Below are 14,673 nucleotides of genomic sequence, written 5' to 3'. Positions count from 1 at the left end.
CTAAAATTTCTTTTTTCTCCCTTCCTCCTTTCCCGCTTTCTTCCTTTCTTTCTGTTTCTTTTTTCCTCTGTCATTGTTTATAGTGTTTGGAACTATACATACCTTGTTGTTAAAAAGAATGAATGTAAAGGAATAAGCACTAGGTCTCATATCAAGAGACCTGAGTTCCAGTTTATACTCTGCCACAGTAACCCTAGTCATGAGACGTTGGGCAGGCCCTTTGATTTTTCAGGGCCTCTGGTACCCTGTCTAGAAAATGGAAGAGCTGGATTCCAAACTTCAGCATTTTATAATTGTATCACAGTCAGATTTGTATGTAAAATTCTAGTTTGAGGATTGCTCTGTTGACCATACCTACATACTTTTATCGTAATAACTAAAAACAAGTGCCTAAACAGTCCTTTTTGTTTTTGTTTATTTGATAAACAAGCTTTTAGTACATTACCTGAAATTAACTGAAAAGAAAAGGGAAAGTATACTGCCTGTGGTCTTTCGTTTTATATGTTCAGTAAGGACTGAATACAGTTATAAGCCACCTTGGATTATACCAGTGCTAGTTCTTAAAATGATACTATGAATTATGGAATGTTTTATACTAATTAAAACTAAAGATTTTTTACTTAATTTTTTACATTAGCATTTAGTACATAACATTTTTTTTCCACAACTGTCTTCTTCAGATGACAAATCCTGCCATACAGAATGATTTCAGCTATTATAGAAGAACATTGAGTCGTATGAGGATTAACAATGTACCGGTAAGTTAATGCTTTGAATTAGGGGGATGGTAAGAGTAACTTAGTGCTCAGCCTGTTCATTTTATTATTTTGTTTGTTCATTCAGATAGTGTTAAAGCTAGTAATAAAGTTAGTAATTATGGGCAGCCATAGCTGTAGGAGGAAAAGCAAACTGTAACAAACCATATGGTGTTTACCTGTTTTTCTTCACAGTCTCTTAAATTCCCACAACTACTTCAACAAAATTGCTTATCTGTATAACGTTGATCCTTATAAAATTCCGCGATGTACTCTCATTTTAACTGTACAGAAATTCTGTGAATTCATAGTTACGAGTTTTTTGTCTCCATATTCTTAGAATGGAAGAGTCTTGGAGAGAAATTGATGTGGGTTAATTTCTTGGAGAGAAATCTTGAACCCAAGTCAGTTTTCCTCCAAGAAATTAATGGTTAATGCTGGCAAGAGGTGATAGTGAGGTCCTGGCCTGTTAACACATCTGTGCCTGATATAGCTGTTTGAGAAAATGGCTTTGTGCCTGCTCCTTGGCTAGTATAGCATTTCTTCTGGCTTCTTTAGGTCTGTTAACTTCTTACCATCCTCCTCTTAAGCTGTTTATTACTCTTTTCTACCTCCAAGGAACTAAATACCATAAGTAAAACTAGAGCTGAAGAAAATATTAACTTGTTCTCTGTGTTTCTGAGAACCTTATAATTGGTCTGAAAAATTTCAAAGATCAACCCTTGTTTCAAATAGATAGTTTAATAGAGAAATACTGTAACTATGTAACGAGTAATAAGTGGCATAAGAGATTTAAAAAATATATATCAAAGACTATCATTCATTTTCTTTTTCCTTGAAAAAATATTTTAGGAAGCACTTGCACTAAGGCACTGAGTTGGAGGAAAAGATTCCTCTTTATGAAACATCTGTAATTTGCATCAATTTGATTTTTGCATAGACCAGTTCCTCATGTGAGACTGACCTTAACATCTGTCTTTTTCATACCTACCATGTAAAATAAGATAAAAGCAAAAAGCAAAGCAGCCAATCCTATACTATACCCATCCTTGCCATCACTTAAGGCTAAAGACATTAGTCATCTTGGTTCTCCCTTTTACCCTCAATAATTACAGGTAAAATCCAATTTTTTTCAAGTGAAATATCTCTGAAGTGTCTTCTCCATCCCCCTTTCCATCTCCTCCTCCCACTGTTCCAACAGAGAGCCTAATTTCCACTCTTTCTGGCAGTCGCTCTGCACAGCATAACTCATTTTCGGACCTACAAGTCTTTTTCCATTTTGGTACAATCCGCCCACGATCATCAGTTAATTTTCTTTAGGAAATTGACTTAGTTGTCATTCCTTTCATCTAACACACTAAATGGCTCCCCATTCCACATGGAAGAAAAATATGAACTTAAGCTAGCATTTATGGCACTATACAGTCTGACCCCAACCTGTATCTTTTGTTGGTTGCAGCCCCTTATTACATTGAATATGCTGAATTACTCTTTAGGGAGTCATTTGAAAACATACTCTTTCCCCTGCCAGATTGGAATACCTTGTTTACCTGCCCAGTATGACCTGCAAAAGGATAACTCTTCTTCTCCTTAGTTTCTTCTGTTCCAACTTAATGTTCCTCTGACTCCCTTTTTGTGTTATCACCTGTTAGAATCTTACCGTGGATGTTGTATGGATACTTATTGTTCATAATGGAGGACAGGGTACAATTTTATAATCATTTTTCTGTCCTCCATAACATTTAGAATCTCTTGTATGTAGTAGACAGTTCATCAAGGTTTTATTTAAATTCTTTAATATCATTTAAAATATTTTTGAAGAGGTTAATCTTTTTTTTAAAAAAATAACTTTTTTTTTTAAAAAGAATATTTAAGTATTATCAATGCATGAGAGTCTAAAATGTAATTGAGGCAGGCACCCTGCCTGGGTCCTTTTATAATTGTTATTGTATGTAATAATTTGTGAACTAACATCCAGTGCTTTTACCTTCCCCACAGGCAGAAGGAGAAAATGAAGTAAATAATGAATTGGCAAATCGAATGTCTTTGTTTTATGCTGAGGCAACTCCAATGCTGAAAACCTTGAGTGATGCCACAACAAAATTTGTATCAGAGGTAAGCATTGCCTAGGCAGGTACTCTGTGTTGTTATTTATGCCCCTGTTGGCAGACGTGATGTCAGCAAGCCCAAGACATTAAATACCATCTTGAAACCAACAGACTCCCAGATGTATGTGTTGAGTCCTGACTTTTTTCTGAGGCCCACATGTGCACACCTGTCCACGTATTTGCAGTTTCTCTGGAGGGATGGTGGACACCTCAGTGATAGCTGATGGCACAGCCAAACCAAACTCTGGGTTGCGTTTTCTAACCCTGCCCTTTCTTTAGTTTTTGCTTTCTCAATTAACAGTACCAGTGCCGGCAAAAACTTACAACTTATGTCATCCTAAATTCCTTTCTTTTTTTTTTTGAGACAGAGTTTCACTCTTGTTGCCTGGGCTGGAGTGCAATGGCGCGATCTCAGCTCACCACAAACTCCGCCTCCCGGGTTCAAGCGATTCTCCTGCCTCAGCCTCCCTAGTAGCTGGGGTTACAGGCATGTGCCACCACGCCCGGCTAATTTTGTATTTTTAGTAGAGATGGGGTTTCTGCATGTTGGTCAGGCTGGTCTCGAACTCCCGACCTCAGGTGATCCGCCTGCCTCCGCCTCCCAAAGTGCTGGGATTATAGGCATGAGCCACCGCGCCTGGCCATCATCCTAAATTCCTTTCTATACCTCACTCCCTACATGTATTCCATCAAACAGTCTCATCAGCTTTCCCTCCAAAATACTAATATATCATGAATCTGAAAACTTAAGTTGCTTTCTTGCCACCAGCCACATCAGACTTCTCATCTGGATTACTGCATTCGTGTCCTGACCATTCTTCCTCCACTCTTGCCCCAATATAGTCCTTTCTCCATAGAGCAACCAAGTAATCTTAAAACATAAACCATGTTCCCTCCCTCCTCCATGTAAAATGTTCCCAGTGACTTCCTAATACCCTTAGGATAAAATCCAACTATTTCATAGCCTATAAAACTCTACACCTTTGACCCCGTGTCTGCATTGTTGCAGTTGTTCTTACATTGCTGGAATGCAGGTGCCTTTCAGAAGAGTCCTGCCTTCGCTGTCTTGCTCATAGCTGTATCCCCAGTGCTTGGAACAGTTGCTTAGAGTCTAGTGCATTATTTAGAAAATCAGGAGTAGGAACCAGGTTTTAAAGTTGCTAATTTTTCATATTACGCTAAATTTTAAATTGTGCTTAAGTAATAACGTTTGTTACTTTTACTTTTTTTGTTCTTCATATACTTCTACAGAATAAAAATTTACCAATAGAAAATACCACAGATTGTTTAAGCACAATGGCTAGTGTATGCAGAGTCATGCTGGAAACACCGTGAGTATCAGCTGATCTTTTTCACTTTAACAGTGCTGTTGAGATGACTGATATTTCAAAACATGTTCATATATGAACATGTTAACATGTTTTATCTGGAAGGTGGAAAGTAAGTATATTCCAAATATTGAATGTTAATATATGAACAAACTTAAAATAATTTGGCTATTTAACGTAACTTCTGGTTAAGTATAAAATAGAGTTAGTTGGTCTTCAGGTACCTCAGACCACTCAGACTGACTCAGACTCTTAGTTCTCTTCTCAGAACAGAAATGTGGTGGTGGTCTTTTGGTGGCTGGGATGTAGGAGAAGAACTTTAAAGTTCCTTGGTTATACTTACCATAAATGTTCTTTTTCCATATTTAGTAAAGAATCTTACCCTTTTGCCAAAGGGCTGGAATTATTCTTCTGTTTATCCCTTTTTCTCTCAATTATTAATTGTCACTTTTTTTTTCCAACACGAACCTGAATTCTGTTTTTTTTCTCTCCTCTCTAAACATTTATGATGTATGATACAGTGTGTCCTGGCTGGATTTTTCCTGTTAGCAGGCAGAAAGAATCCCTCCTGGATTCCAGAATAATAAATACAGTCATGTGCTGCTTAATGACGTTTTGGTCAACAATGGGCCACATATATGATGGTCCAAAGCACTATACTGTACATCATCTCATTGGAAAACCTTATGAAATAGGAGGGCAACTATCATCATAATCGTCTTCCTTCCCCCCACCATCAACTTCAGGGAGTGAGGTCCTGGGAAATGAAGGGACACTATCCATGTGCTTGGATGTCTCTATCCTGGTTCCATACTCTTTCCGCTATGATATACTGCCTTCTATATATAGATAAAAGTTCAATTTTCTTTTTCACAAATGAGAGGAGAATATGATTGAGTTTTAGTAAAATTGATATCCAGTAATACTATAATGTATTTAGATTAAGTTAGCACCTAAATAGCAAACCTGCTTGCTCTATTAAGCTAGTGATTTTTCACTATAGGTGCTAACAGCCATTACGTAGCATCCATTCTCTAAAATTGTTGCTATCGGTCTAGCAGAGGAGCAATGCACTAATGTGGGTGCAGATACTATAGAAACCAGAATACGTGGGTGATGACTGCTCCACTCACCATCTTCTCATATCTCTGGGGATCTCATTGTGGAGTAAGGGGCATAATGTTAGTATCCCTTTTAGAGATAAAAGGGGCAAGTCAGCATCAGCTGAAAGTTGAATCACCTCATTAAAGAATTTTATATCCCTTTCAGGGGGTTGATTTGGAAAGGAAAACAGACATAAGATTTGAATGTATCAGTGTGGCTACTTGTGAACATACTGCATTAAACGAATGGATAGAAATTTGAATAAAATATTTCAGAAGAGGTTTTTCTTGTGTGTTTGTGTTTTTAAAAAGAATTTTGTAATGCACTTCTTCCATGCATGTCTTATCTACTCTTCAGGGAATACAGAAGCAGATTTACAAATGAAGAGACAGTGTCATTCTGCTTGAGGGTAATGGTGGGTGTCATAATACTCTATGACCACGTACATCCAGTGGGAGCATTTGCTAAAACTTCCAAAATTGATGTAAGTTATTGTTTTATATAAATAATTTCAAACGAGTTTCTCCATGGAAACCATAGGATTTTATTTTATGATAAGAGCCAGCAAACCGGACTCTCACAAAACTCAGATTTATAGTTTGTGAAATGGTGGACTTTCATCTCCTCTGTCCCTGTGCTGTTTTTCTTGTGGCCTGTATTCAGGTGGAATAGAATGATCAAAGGATGACTATATTGTCTACTGAGTACCTCCTGGAAGGCTTCTACTACATATTTGGCAATATAAATAGATAATTAGATATAAGGAATTTTGAATCATGTCCTTTAATTCCTTTGGCCAAAGGCCATTTCAAATAAAATGTTTATTTCAGAATGCATATAAAAAGTCAGTAGTGCTGCTGGGCGTGCTGGCTTATGCCTGTAGCCCAAGCACTTTGGCAGGCGGAAGCAGGAGGATCACTTGAGCCCAGGAGTAGAAGACCAGCCTGGGCAGCATAGTGAGACCCCCATTTCTACAAAAAAAAAAAAAAAAAAAATAGCCAGGTGTGGTGGCACACATCGGTAGTCACAGCTACATTGAGAGGCTGAAGTGGGAGGATCCCTTGAGCCCAGGAGTTCCAGCCTGCAGTGAGCCACGATCACACCACTGCATTCAGTCTGGGTGAGAGAGAGACCCTGTCTTGAAATTAAAAAGACAGCCAGTAGGATGCTCCAGTGGAAAAAGATGAAGACTTTGTGTATTTTCCCTCCCCTACCCAGTCATAATAATTTGTGACTGACTGTAGTTGGCTCTCGACTTTTCTTCTCTCTGTAAAAGTTTGTATTAGAAATAGTTTTCTAATTTCTCTACTTCGTAGTTTCTTTCCCCAGCCTCTCACATCTAGTTCATTAATGTTTGGTGAGAATTGTCTTCCTGTTTCCCTTTCATAGCTAGTTTAGGCTCTTAGCATTTCGGATCTCGATTACTGATTACTAGCCAAGCTTCTTGCCTTCATGTACACCTGTCATATGTAAAGAGAAATGAGTTAATATTTACCGTATGGTTGCCATGTCCCAGGAGTTTTACGTTTGTTCTCCCTTGTGACTCTGAAAATACTCTTTTAGGTGTCATCTCCCTTTACTGACAGGGCAGCTAAAGTTTAGCAGATTAAATAATAGAATTGCTAGTAGGCCGGGTGCAGTGGCTTATGCCTGTAATCCCAGCACTTTGGCAGGCCGAGGCAGGCGGATCACCTAAGGTTAGGAGTTCAAGACCAGCCTGGCCAGCATGGTGAAACCTCATCTCTACTAAAAAAAAATACAGAAATTAGCTGGGTGTGGTGGCACACATCTGTAGTCCCAGCTACTCGGGAGGCTGAGGTGGGAGAATTGCTTAAATCCAGGAGGCAGAGGTTGCAGTGAACCAAGATTGCGCCACTACACTCCAGCCTGGGTGACAGAGCGAGACTCCATCTCAAAAAAAAAAAAAAAGAATTGCTAGAAAAGGAAGAACCCACATTTCTCTGGCTTCCAAAGCCTGTGTTCTTTCTGCTGTATTATGCTTTTTTATAACAACCAGGCTAATATATCTTAAATACCATCGTCATCAAGTGGTTACCTTTTAAAATAACCTGTGAGTCCCCTGCTGCCAGGCATAACACTTCATATGACTCATCCTGGCTTTCAGCCTCTCATAACTCCAGGTGCAGTGCTGAAAAATTCCTATCTATCCTCTGTGTGATACTTTACTCTGTGAGGTTTCTCTACCTGAAAGCTCCTTTTCCTTACTAACGTACTCATTCTGTCCTTTATTTTTTATTTTATTTTATTTTTTGTGACGGAGTCTCACTCTGTCGCCCAGGCTGGAGTGCAGTGGTGCGATCTCGGCTCACTACGTAGCTCTGCCTCCCGGGTTCACGCCATTCTCCTGCCTCAGCCTCCCGAGTAGCTGGGACTACAGGCGCCCACCACCACGCCTGGCTAATTTTTTTGTATTTTTAGCAGAGACGGGGTTTTACCATGTTAGGCAGGATGGTCTCGAACTCCTGACCTTGTGATCCGCCCGCCTCGGCCTCCCAGAGTGTTGGAATTACAGGCCTGAGCCACCGCGCCCAGCCCATTCTGTCCTTTAAATCGCCACTCAGCACCTTTTCCAGAAGTCTTCCCTTAGCAAACCCTTTGTTTTTCATTGCATGGGTGGTACATTAGTTTGACTGATTTTGTTCTCAAAAAGATTTTGTTTTCACTAAGTGAGAACAATAACTCTTCGGTTGGGTTTTTTTCTGTTCTAAGAATAATTAATTTGACATAGTATGTAATCTCTTGAGTTCCATAGTTATGGTCTTGATTTATTTTACTGTTTTGAAAAGGAATGTTACATGAAAAAAAATGGCTGTTTTACCTTTTCTGTTTTCTTTTTCTTTAGATGAAAGGTTGTATCAAAGTTCTTAAGGACCAACCTCCTAATAGTGTAGAAGGTCTTCTAAATGCTCTCAGGTGTGTATATGTACGTGTACATATGTACAGAAAAAAACTGTAAGGAAAATGGTCGATGTTTATGTAAAGAAAATGCATTAAGTGTGAATAGGATATAAAAATAAGTGTTCAAGCTAGAAATATGAAGATCTTATTTTGTTTATTGATAATCTTGCTTCCAAACACTGGTTACAGTATTTTATGATGAGGAATGTGTGGGACACATGACAATAGCAGCTTCATTTTCTGGTTGAAGATTTTGGCTTTTACTTGTTGCTTCTCTTCAAACAGAGATTGCTTGTTTTTGTAATAAAAGTATTATATACCAGTTATAAATAAAATTCAGAAAACTTAAGAAAATGTAAATAAAAAGAAATAATGTAATCTCACCATTTTGAGATAAGCCACTATTAGCATATAGCCTTCCAGAGTTTTTTCTTTACATATGTAGATAATAGCTCTATGTAGTAGTTATCTTTTTACAAAATAATATACAAAGTGGCTTGTAACTAGCTCTTTCCTCTTAATAGAATGTAATTACATTTGTGCTGACTTGTGTTCTGTTATTTTTATGTATTTCCTACAATAAAAATTAAGTAGTCATTATTTAATGTCTTTTCTTAGATTAGTTTTACTTAATTTAGTTGCTCAAACTTCTACGAATGCTAGAACATTATTTCTTCATTTAGAGTTGGAATCTCGCTCTGTCACCCAGGCTAGAGTACAGTGGCACGATCTTGGCTTATTGCAACCTCGGCCTCCCGGGTTCAAGTGATTCTCCTGCCTCAGCCTCCCGAGTAGCTGGGATCACAGGCGTGTGCCTGTGTTTTGTATTTTTAGTAAAGATGGCGTTTCACCATGTTGGCCAGGCTAGTCTCAAACTCCTGACCTCAAGTGATCCACCCACCTCGGCCTCCCAAAGTGCTGAGATTACAGCATGAGCCACTGTGCCCAGCTGCTAGAACATTTTTAAATGAAAATCTCGATACTTTATAACATTTGACTACAGAGATTTAATTGGTAGTATTCACATGACATAAAAGATGATGTCCCATTACTTGATTTTTTGGGGGTTTAAACACAAAAATTACATGAACACAGAAATATTTATATAATGATATTTACCACATAAAATGTAGGCTGTGTCATTTCAGCTAAGCGGAACTGTCAAATGATTTTATTAAGATTATGAAAAAATGTTTAAAAATAGTTTTTAAAAGATTATGAAAAGTGTTGCATAAGCGGTAGCTGCCTGAATAAAGGTGATCTATTCTAAATGAACATCAGCAAGATTAAGGAACATAATTTAAAATCCTTATAATGTCAAACTATTTTAACCATAAGCCTAGTTTTTAGAATTCTGTATTCTTGGGGTTTTTACAACGCATACTTCAGTGGTTTTGCCAATATTTAATGATATCATGAGTCTTTCCTCCTTGGTTTCTTTCTGAATACTCCCTGTGTCTCAGTCAACCTGATTTTTCTCCCAAGACTTTGTCTTTCTGATTGGTCAGGCTCTTTGAAGCCAGCAAGTGGCAGGAAATCTTTTTTAAAAACTTGAAGGTAATTGAGATCTAGGAGGTTTTAGGATTCTTTCTTGAGCTTGAAGGTAGTATGCCTAACTCAGAATCTACGTTTCACTTTAAGGGTAGTTCAGTTTCCTTTTCCTTAGAATGAAAGCAGAGGAGACCAGTGATGGCGAGTGAAAGACAGGGTTGAAGTCTCCCACAAAGTAATCTGTGTTTGAGGGAGAGGGGAGGGAAGGAAAGCACCACAGAGGCAAGAGTCACCTGTCAGTTTGGTACATTTTCTTTCCTATTATAATAGATAATGGAAACTAGAAAATAAAATGTTGCTTTTAGAAACAACAAAATCAGGTCTGACTTGGGACTCAGGCACTTTCCTTTTAAACAAACACCCTAGCTGATGCAGATAATGCATAGAACTTCCTGTGCTACTAAGAGAAGGCATCAAGTCATACATATGTCCATTTTACAGGTGGAAAAATGGAACCAAATACATTTAATCATAAGAGGGAAAGAAAAAAGAGAGCTGGGAGTTCAGATTCAGTAGTAGATAATTGTCTTCTTTATTAAATTTAAGAGTAAAGGTAAATAATAATTGGTTTTCTTTAGTAAAACAGTCGCACTTGGAAAAAAAATTTGTTTTTGTGCACAAAGGAAAATAATGCCATATATCTTCATGTTTTATTTTCATGTATATTAGATAATATTGGCCTTTTCTTGATAAGTGAGTGTGGTGATGCAGTGTGCTCTGGATTGGCTTTGTCCAAAGAAGGAAGCCAAGATCACATCCCACAGAAGGAGCGAGAACTTGCGTCATGGGTAGAGAGGAAAACACTTAGCACTCTTTGAATAGTACAGTACATTGCTGAGTAGTGATACTTTTAACTACTCTGCAGTAGAAATTTTACTGTGCACATTGCTTGGCTCTTTCTACTATTTAGTTGTATAAAGAAGTGGAGGAGAAACAAATGAAGAATTTTGAGAACTACGAGACATCTGTAGGATTTTGTGTAATTGCGTATACTTTATCTACATAAAGAGAACAAAAAGGTTAAATCCTTGTGACATCACTTAGCATTTAATGTCAATATTCCTTTATGGATTTTTTTTTCTTTCCAACCTGGCTGCTTATCTTGTCTTCCTTCCGCAAGTATTTATTGAGCGCAAATTATGTGCCAGGCACTCTGATACCTATTCAAAAACATGAGAACAGTTTGGGAGTGACTTCTCAGTAACATTGTAGACAGTATATCAGGTACTTAATAAGCATTCTTCGGTTTTTAAATTAATTTGAAATGAACCTAATAGGAATTGGGTTTAAATTTCTTAAACACAGAAAGATCTATGTGGACCTGCTGAAAAGGATGTAGTCCTAGCTGGGCATGGTGGCACACACCTGTCATGCCAGCTACTTGTGAGCCCAAGGCAGGAGGATTGCTTGAGCCCAGGAATTGAAGGCCAACCAGGGTAATATAGCCAGACCTTGTCTCTAGAAAAAACGATCTAGTCCTTAAGATTATATGTGGAATTCTTGTGAACCAGATTTGTCTGTCTGGGTTATCTCCAAAATACAGTCCACATTCACGCATTGAACACCTGTCTCCATTGCTGCTGTAATCTGGCCCAAGCCTTGACATCTGATTATCTCACACTTGGTGCTCAGTAACAGCCCCCTTATTTAATGCCTCCCTGCTGCTCCTTCTGTTCTCCACAGCTTGCCCTCAACAGCCAGAATGATCAAACTTAAGTGGCATCACACCCCTCTCCTGCTTAATATGCTCCACTGGCTTTTACTGCACTTAAAATAATCTCCAAACTCCTTACTATGTATGGCCTCTGGGTGTCCATGTGAGATGGTGTTTCCCTGTCTCTGTATGTAGCCTCTTCTTGTTATACTTCTCTCCTTTGCTGCTAGGCTTTACCCTGTCACTAATATTAGTGTATCATTATCTTTCTCCGTCTGCTAGGTTGTAAGCTCCTTGAACAGTGCCTGAGACATAGTAAGCTTGCTTAGTGGATTTTTACTGTTTAAGGGAATACTGTTGTGAATCTTTATAATAATCACTCTTTGTGATTCTTTTTTGGATTCTTATGTTGGATTTGCATGCATGTAGCAAAACACATGCCTAGAAATAAGGCACTTGGGAGAATTGAGACATTTTAGAGATATAACAGCTGTAGTAATTGAGGCATCTTAAATACAGAATAGAAAAGGGGTTGAAACACTTTTCTGTAAAGAGCCAGAGAGTAAGTAGATATTAAAGGCCTTGTGGGCCACATGGTTTCTGTTACAGCTCCTCACCTCTGCCACCATAACAAGAAAGTAACCATAGATGATACATGAATGAGTCAACTTGGTGTGTTTCAGTAAAACTTTTATATGTAAGCACTGAAATTTGAATTTCATAGAATTTCCACAATAACACATGAAATATTACTATTTCTTTTTTTGTCTTCCTTTGCCCCCCAGTCATCCAAAAGGTTAAAAAATAGAATTAGCTCACAGTCCACAAAAAAATTGGTGGATTGGATGGCCCATGGGCTATAATTTGCCAGCCTCTGGGATAGAACAGCATTTTCTTCTGAGGGAGAAGTTACAGCTAATTGTTTACTTGAGAGGTCAACCAATCATTTCAGCAATGTAGTTGTAACTAAGTTAAATAGCTACTAAATAGCTACTGGCTATTCAGTTAGAAAGGGGGTGAGGATGACAGGCTGTGCAGAACCTGAACAGGGTTAAAGCTACAATGAGAAGCCATAATTTTATGAGTTTTGCTGAGACCAATTCTCCATCCTGTCATAATTAGAGAACCCGATGCTGATTATTTTTTAAGTTCCTAAAATTGATCTTTTTTCTTTTCTTTTTTTAGGTACACAACAAAACATTTGAATGATGAGACTACCTCCAAGCAAATTAAATCCATGCTGCAATAACAATTCTGGAATAAGCACCTGCTGTAGACAGAAGACAGTATTCTGCAATGACTGAGAATGCAGTTTTTTAGTGATTGCAATTACTATCTCATTTATTCTTGCTTTTATTTCTTTCCTCTGTTCCTCTTCCCTCTTTTTTAATCATGTTCTTGTTCTTAAGACTTCTTTTCTGTGCCAAAATCAGTAAAGTTACACTCTGAAGGGATATCATCCTTTCAAACGGGCCATCTGAGGCAGCTAATTATGCATTGCATTGGGGTCTCTACTGAGAAAAATTCTGTGACTTGAACTAAATATTTTTAAATGTGGATTTTTTTTGAAACTAATATTTAATATTGCTTCTCCTGCATGGCAAAACTGCCTATTCTGCTATTTAAAAACCCTCAATGACTTTATTTTCTACTGCCGCCTTTTTCATGTGCAACCAAAATGAAAATGTTTAAATTAACTGTGTTGTACAAATGGTACCCAACACAAACTTTTTTTAAATTAGTAATACTTTTGTTTAAAGTTTTAAGTTTGCATTTTGACTTTTTTTGTAAGGATGTATGTTGTGTGTTTAACCTTTATTAACTAACGTTAAAAGCTGTGATGTGTGCGTAGAATATTACGTATGCATGTTCATGTCTAAAGAATGGCTGTTGATGATAAAATAAAAATCAGCTTTCATTTTTCTAAGTGTGGCTTGGTTTACTGATGTTTTGTTTTTAGGCTTCTGAAGTTTTCCCCATGTATGTTTTTATGGAATGCATATATACATTACATGATTTTTTCTTCTTTTAGGGGAGAGCCGGGTCTTTTCATTAGAATTTTGATCATTGTCTATGTATATACTTTTAATTGCCTTTAAAATTTTGCTAAGTATATTAAGACCAGTGATCTTTTCATTAACTGGACTTTTATTCTTGATTTACTCTTGTATGGATGTAGTAATGGAAGGAAAACCGCATCCTGGCTTGATTCTCCATTTCCAGGGGAGCGGGTAGCAACATGAAGGCAGAGTAGCCCTTTAATCATGGGAAGAGAGTGATTATAAGAGGGACTTCCCAGGAGAAAAGCAGAGGCCATGATCTCACTAGTGGTAGAAAACTAACAGGTTTCAGTTTAAGATCATAAAACCTAAATCATGAAATCTAAATCTCATGGTTGGAACAAACTACTTAAAAGGTTGTCTAGTTCAACCATGCCAGTGTTTTAAATATTTAGGAATATCCGAGGTATAATACAATTAAAATGTTTAACCATGGAAGAGAATCACAGAGGCTTCCATCAGACCCTTCTGGATTAATAGGGCCAGATCATGGCACACACAGCTTCTCAAGATCACATCCCTGCTGATCTCTCTGGCCCTCCTGATCACTGCTCCCCCACTTCACACCCTGTCCTGCAGCCAGGCCCTACTGCTTGCTGTTCACAAATTGTTCCATGTGATGTCACTTCCTTAGCTCTGGTCTGGCTGGTCCCTGAACCTGACATTCCCTTCCTCCCCTTGTGACCCTCTATTGAACGCCAACTTTCATCTTTGAAGGGTTAGCTTCTATTACCTCCTTCATGAAGCCTTCTGGATAACATTGGCCATATCCTTCTAGGCATCTTCTAAGAATAGTGTAATAGGCTGAATAGTGGCCCCCAGGAGATACATTCACTGGGAATCTCCACGTGTGACATTATTTGGAAAAAGTTTTTGCAGATGAAATCAAGGACCTGGAAATGAGATCAACCTGTAGTAGGGTGGGCCCTAAATTCAATGACTAGCTCTTAGAAAAGAAGGGGAAATAGACACACAGAGCTGAAGGCCATGGGAAGATGGAGGCAGAGATTAGAGCAATGCATCTATGAGCCAAAGAACCCTAAGAATTGGAGGAAGTCACTAGAAGCTAGGAAAACAGGCATGTCACAGATTCTCCCTCAGAGTCTCGAGAAGGAACCAACCCTACCAATATCTTGATTTCAGACATCTGGCCTCCAGGATTGTGAGGGAATAAATTTCTGTTGTTTTAAGCCA

At 38.1% G+C, this 14,673-nt stretch overlaps 1 protein-coding gene across 36 annotated transcripts in view; it reads left to right on the top strand.

The window, feature by feature from the left end:
* The window catches only part of CYRIB (CYFIP related Rac1 interactor B), a 177,111-nt gene extending 163,765 nt beyond the window's left edge, over positions 1-13,346 (top strand). For 35 of the 36 annotated variants that reach the window (XM_063816034.1, XM_063816038.1, XM_016958938.3 and 32 more), the window contains 6 exons: positions 681-758; positions 2,754-2,870; positions 4,115-4,194; positions 5,653-5,779; positions 8,159-8,229; positions 12,605-13,346. In XM_063816034.1, coding sequence (XP_063672104.1) covers positions 681-758; positions 2,754-2,870; positions 4,115-4,194; positions 5,653-5,779; positions 8,159-8,229; positions 12,605-12,668 — 537 coding nt within the window. In that variant the 3' untranslated portion in view covers positions 12,669-13,346. 36 annotated transcript variants of the gene reach the window in all.
* The last annotated feature ends 1,327 nt before the right edge of the window (positions 13,347-14,673 follow it).

The sequence above is a fragment of the Pan troglodytes genome, chromosome 7 (assembly GCF_028858775.2).
Source record: "Pan troglodytes isolate AG18354 chromosome 7, NHGRI_mPanTro3-v2.0_pri, whole genome shotgun sequence".
Classification (NCBI taxonomy): Eukaryota; Metazoa; Chordata; class Mammalia; order Primates; family Hominidae; genus Pan; species Pan troglodytes.
This window is presented reverse-complemented; position numbering and strand designations above follow the sequence as displayed.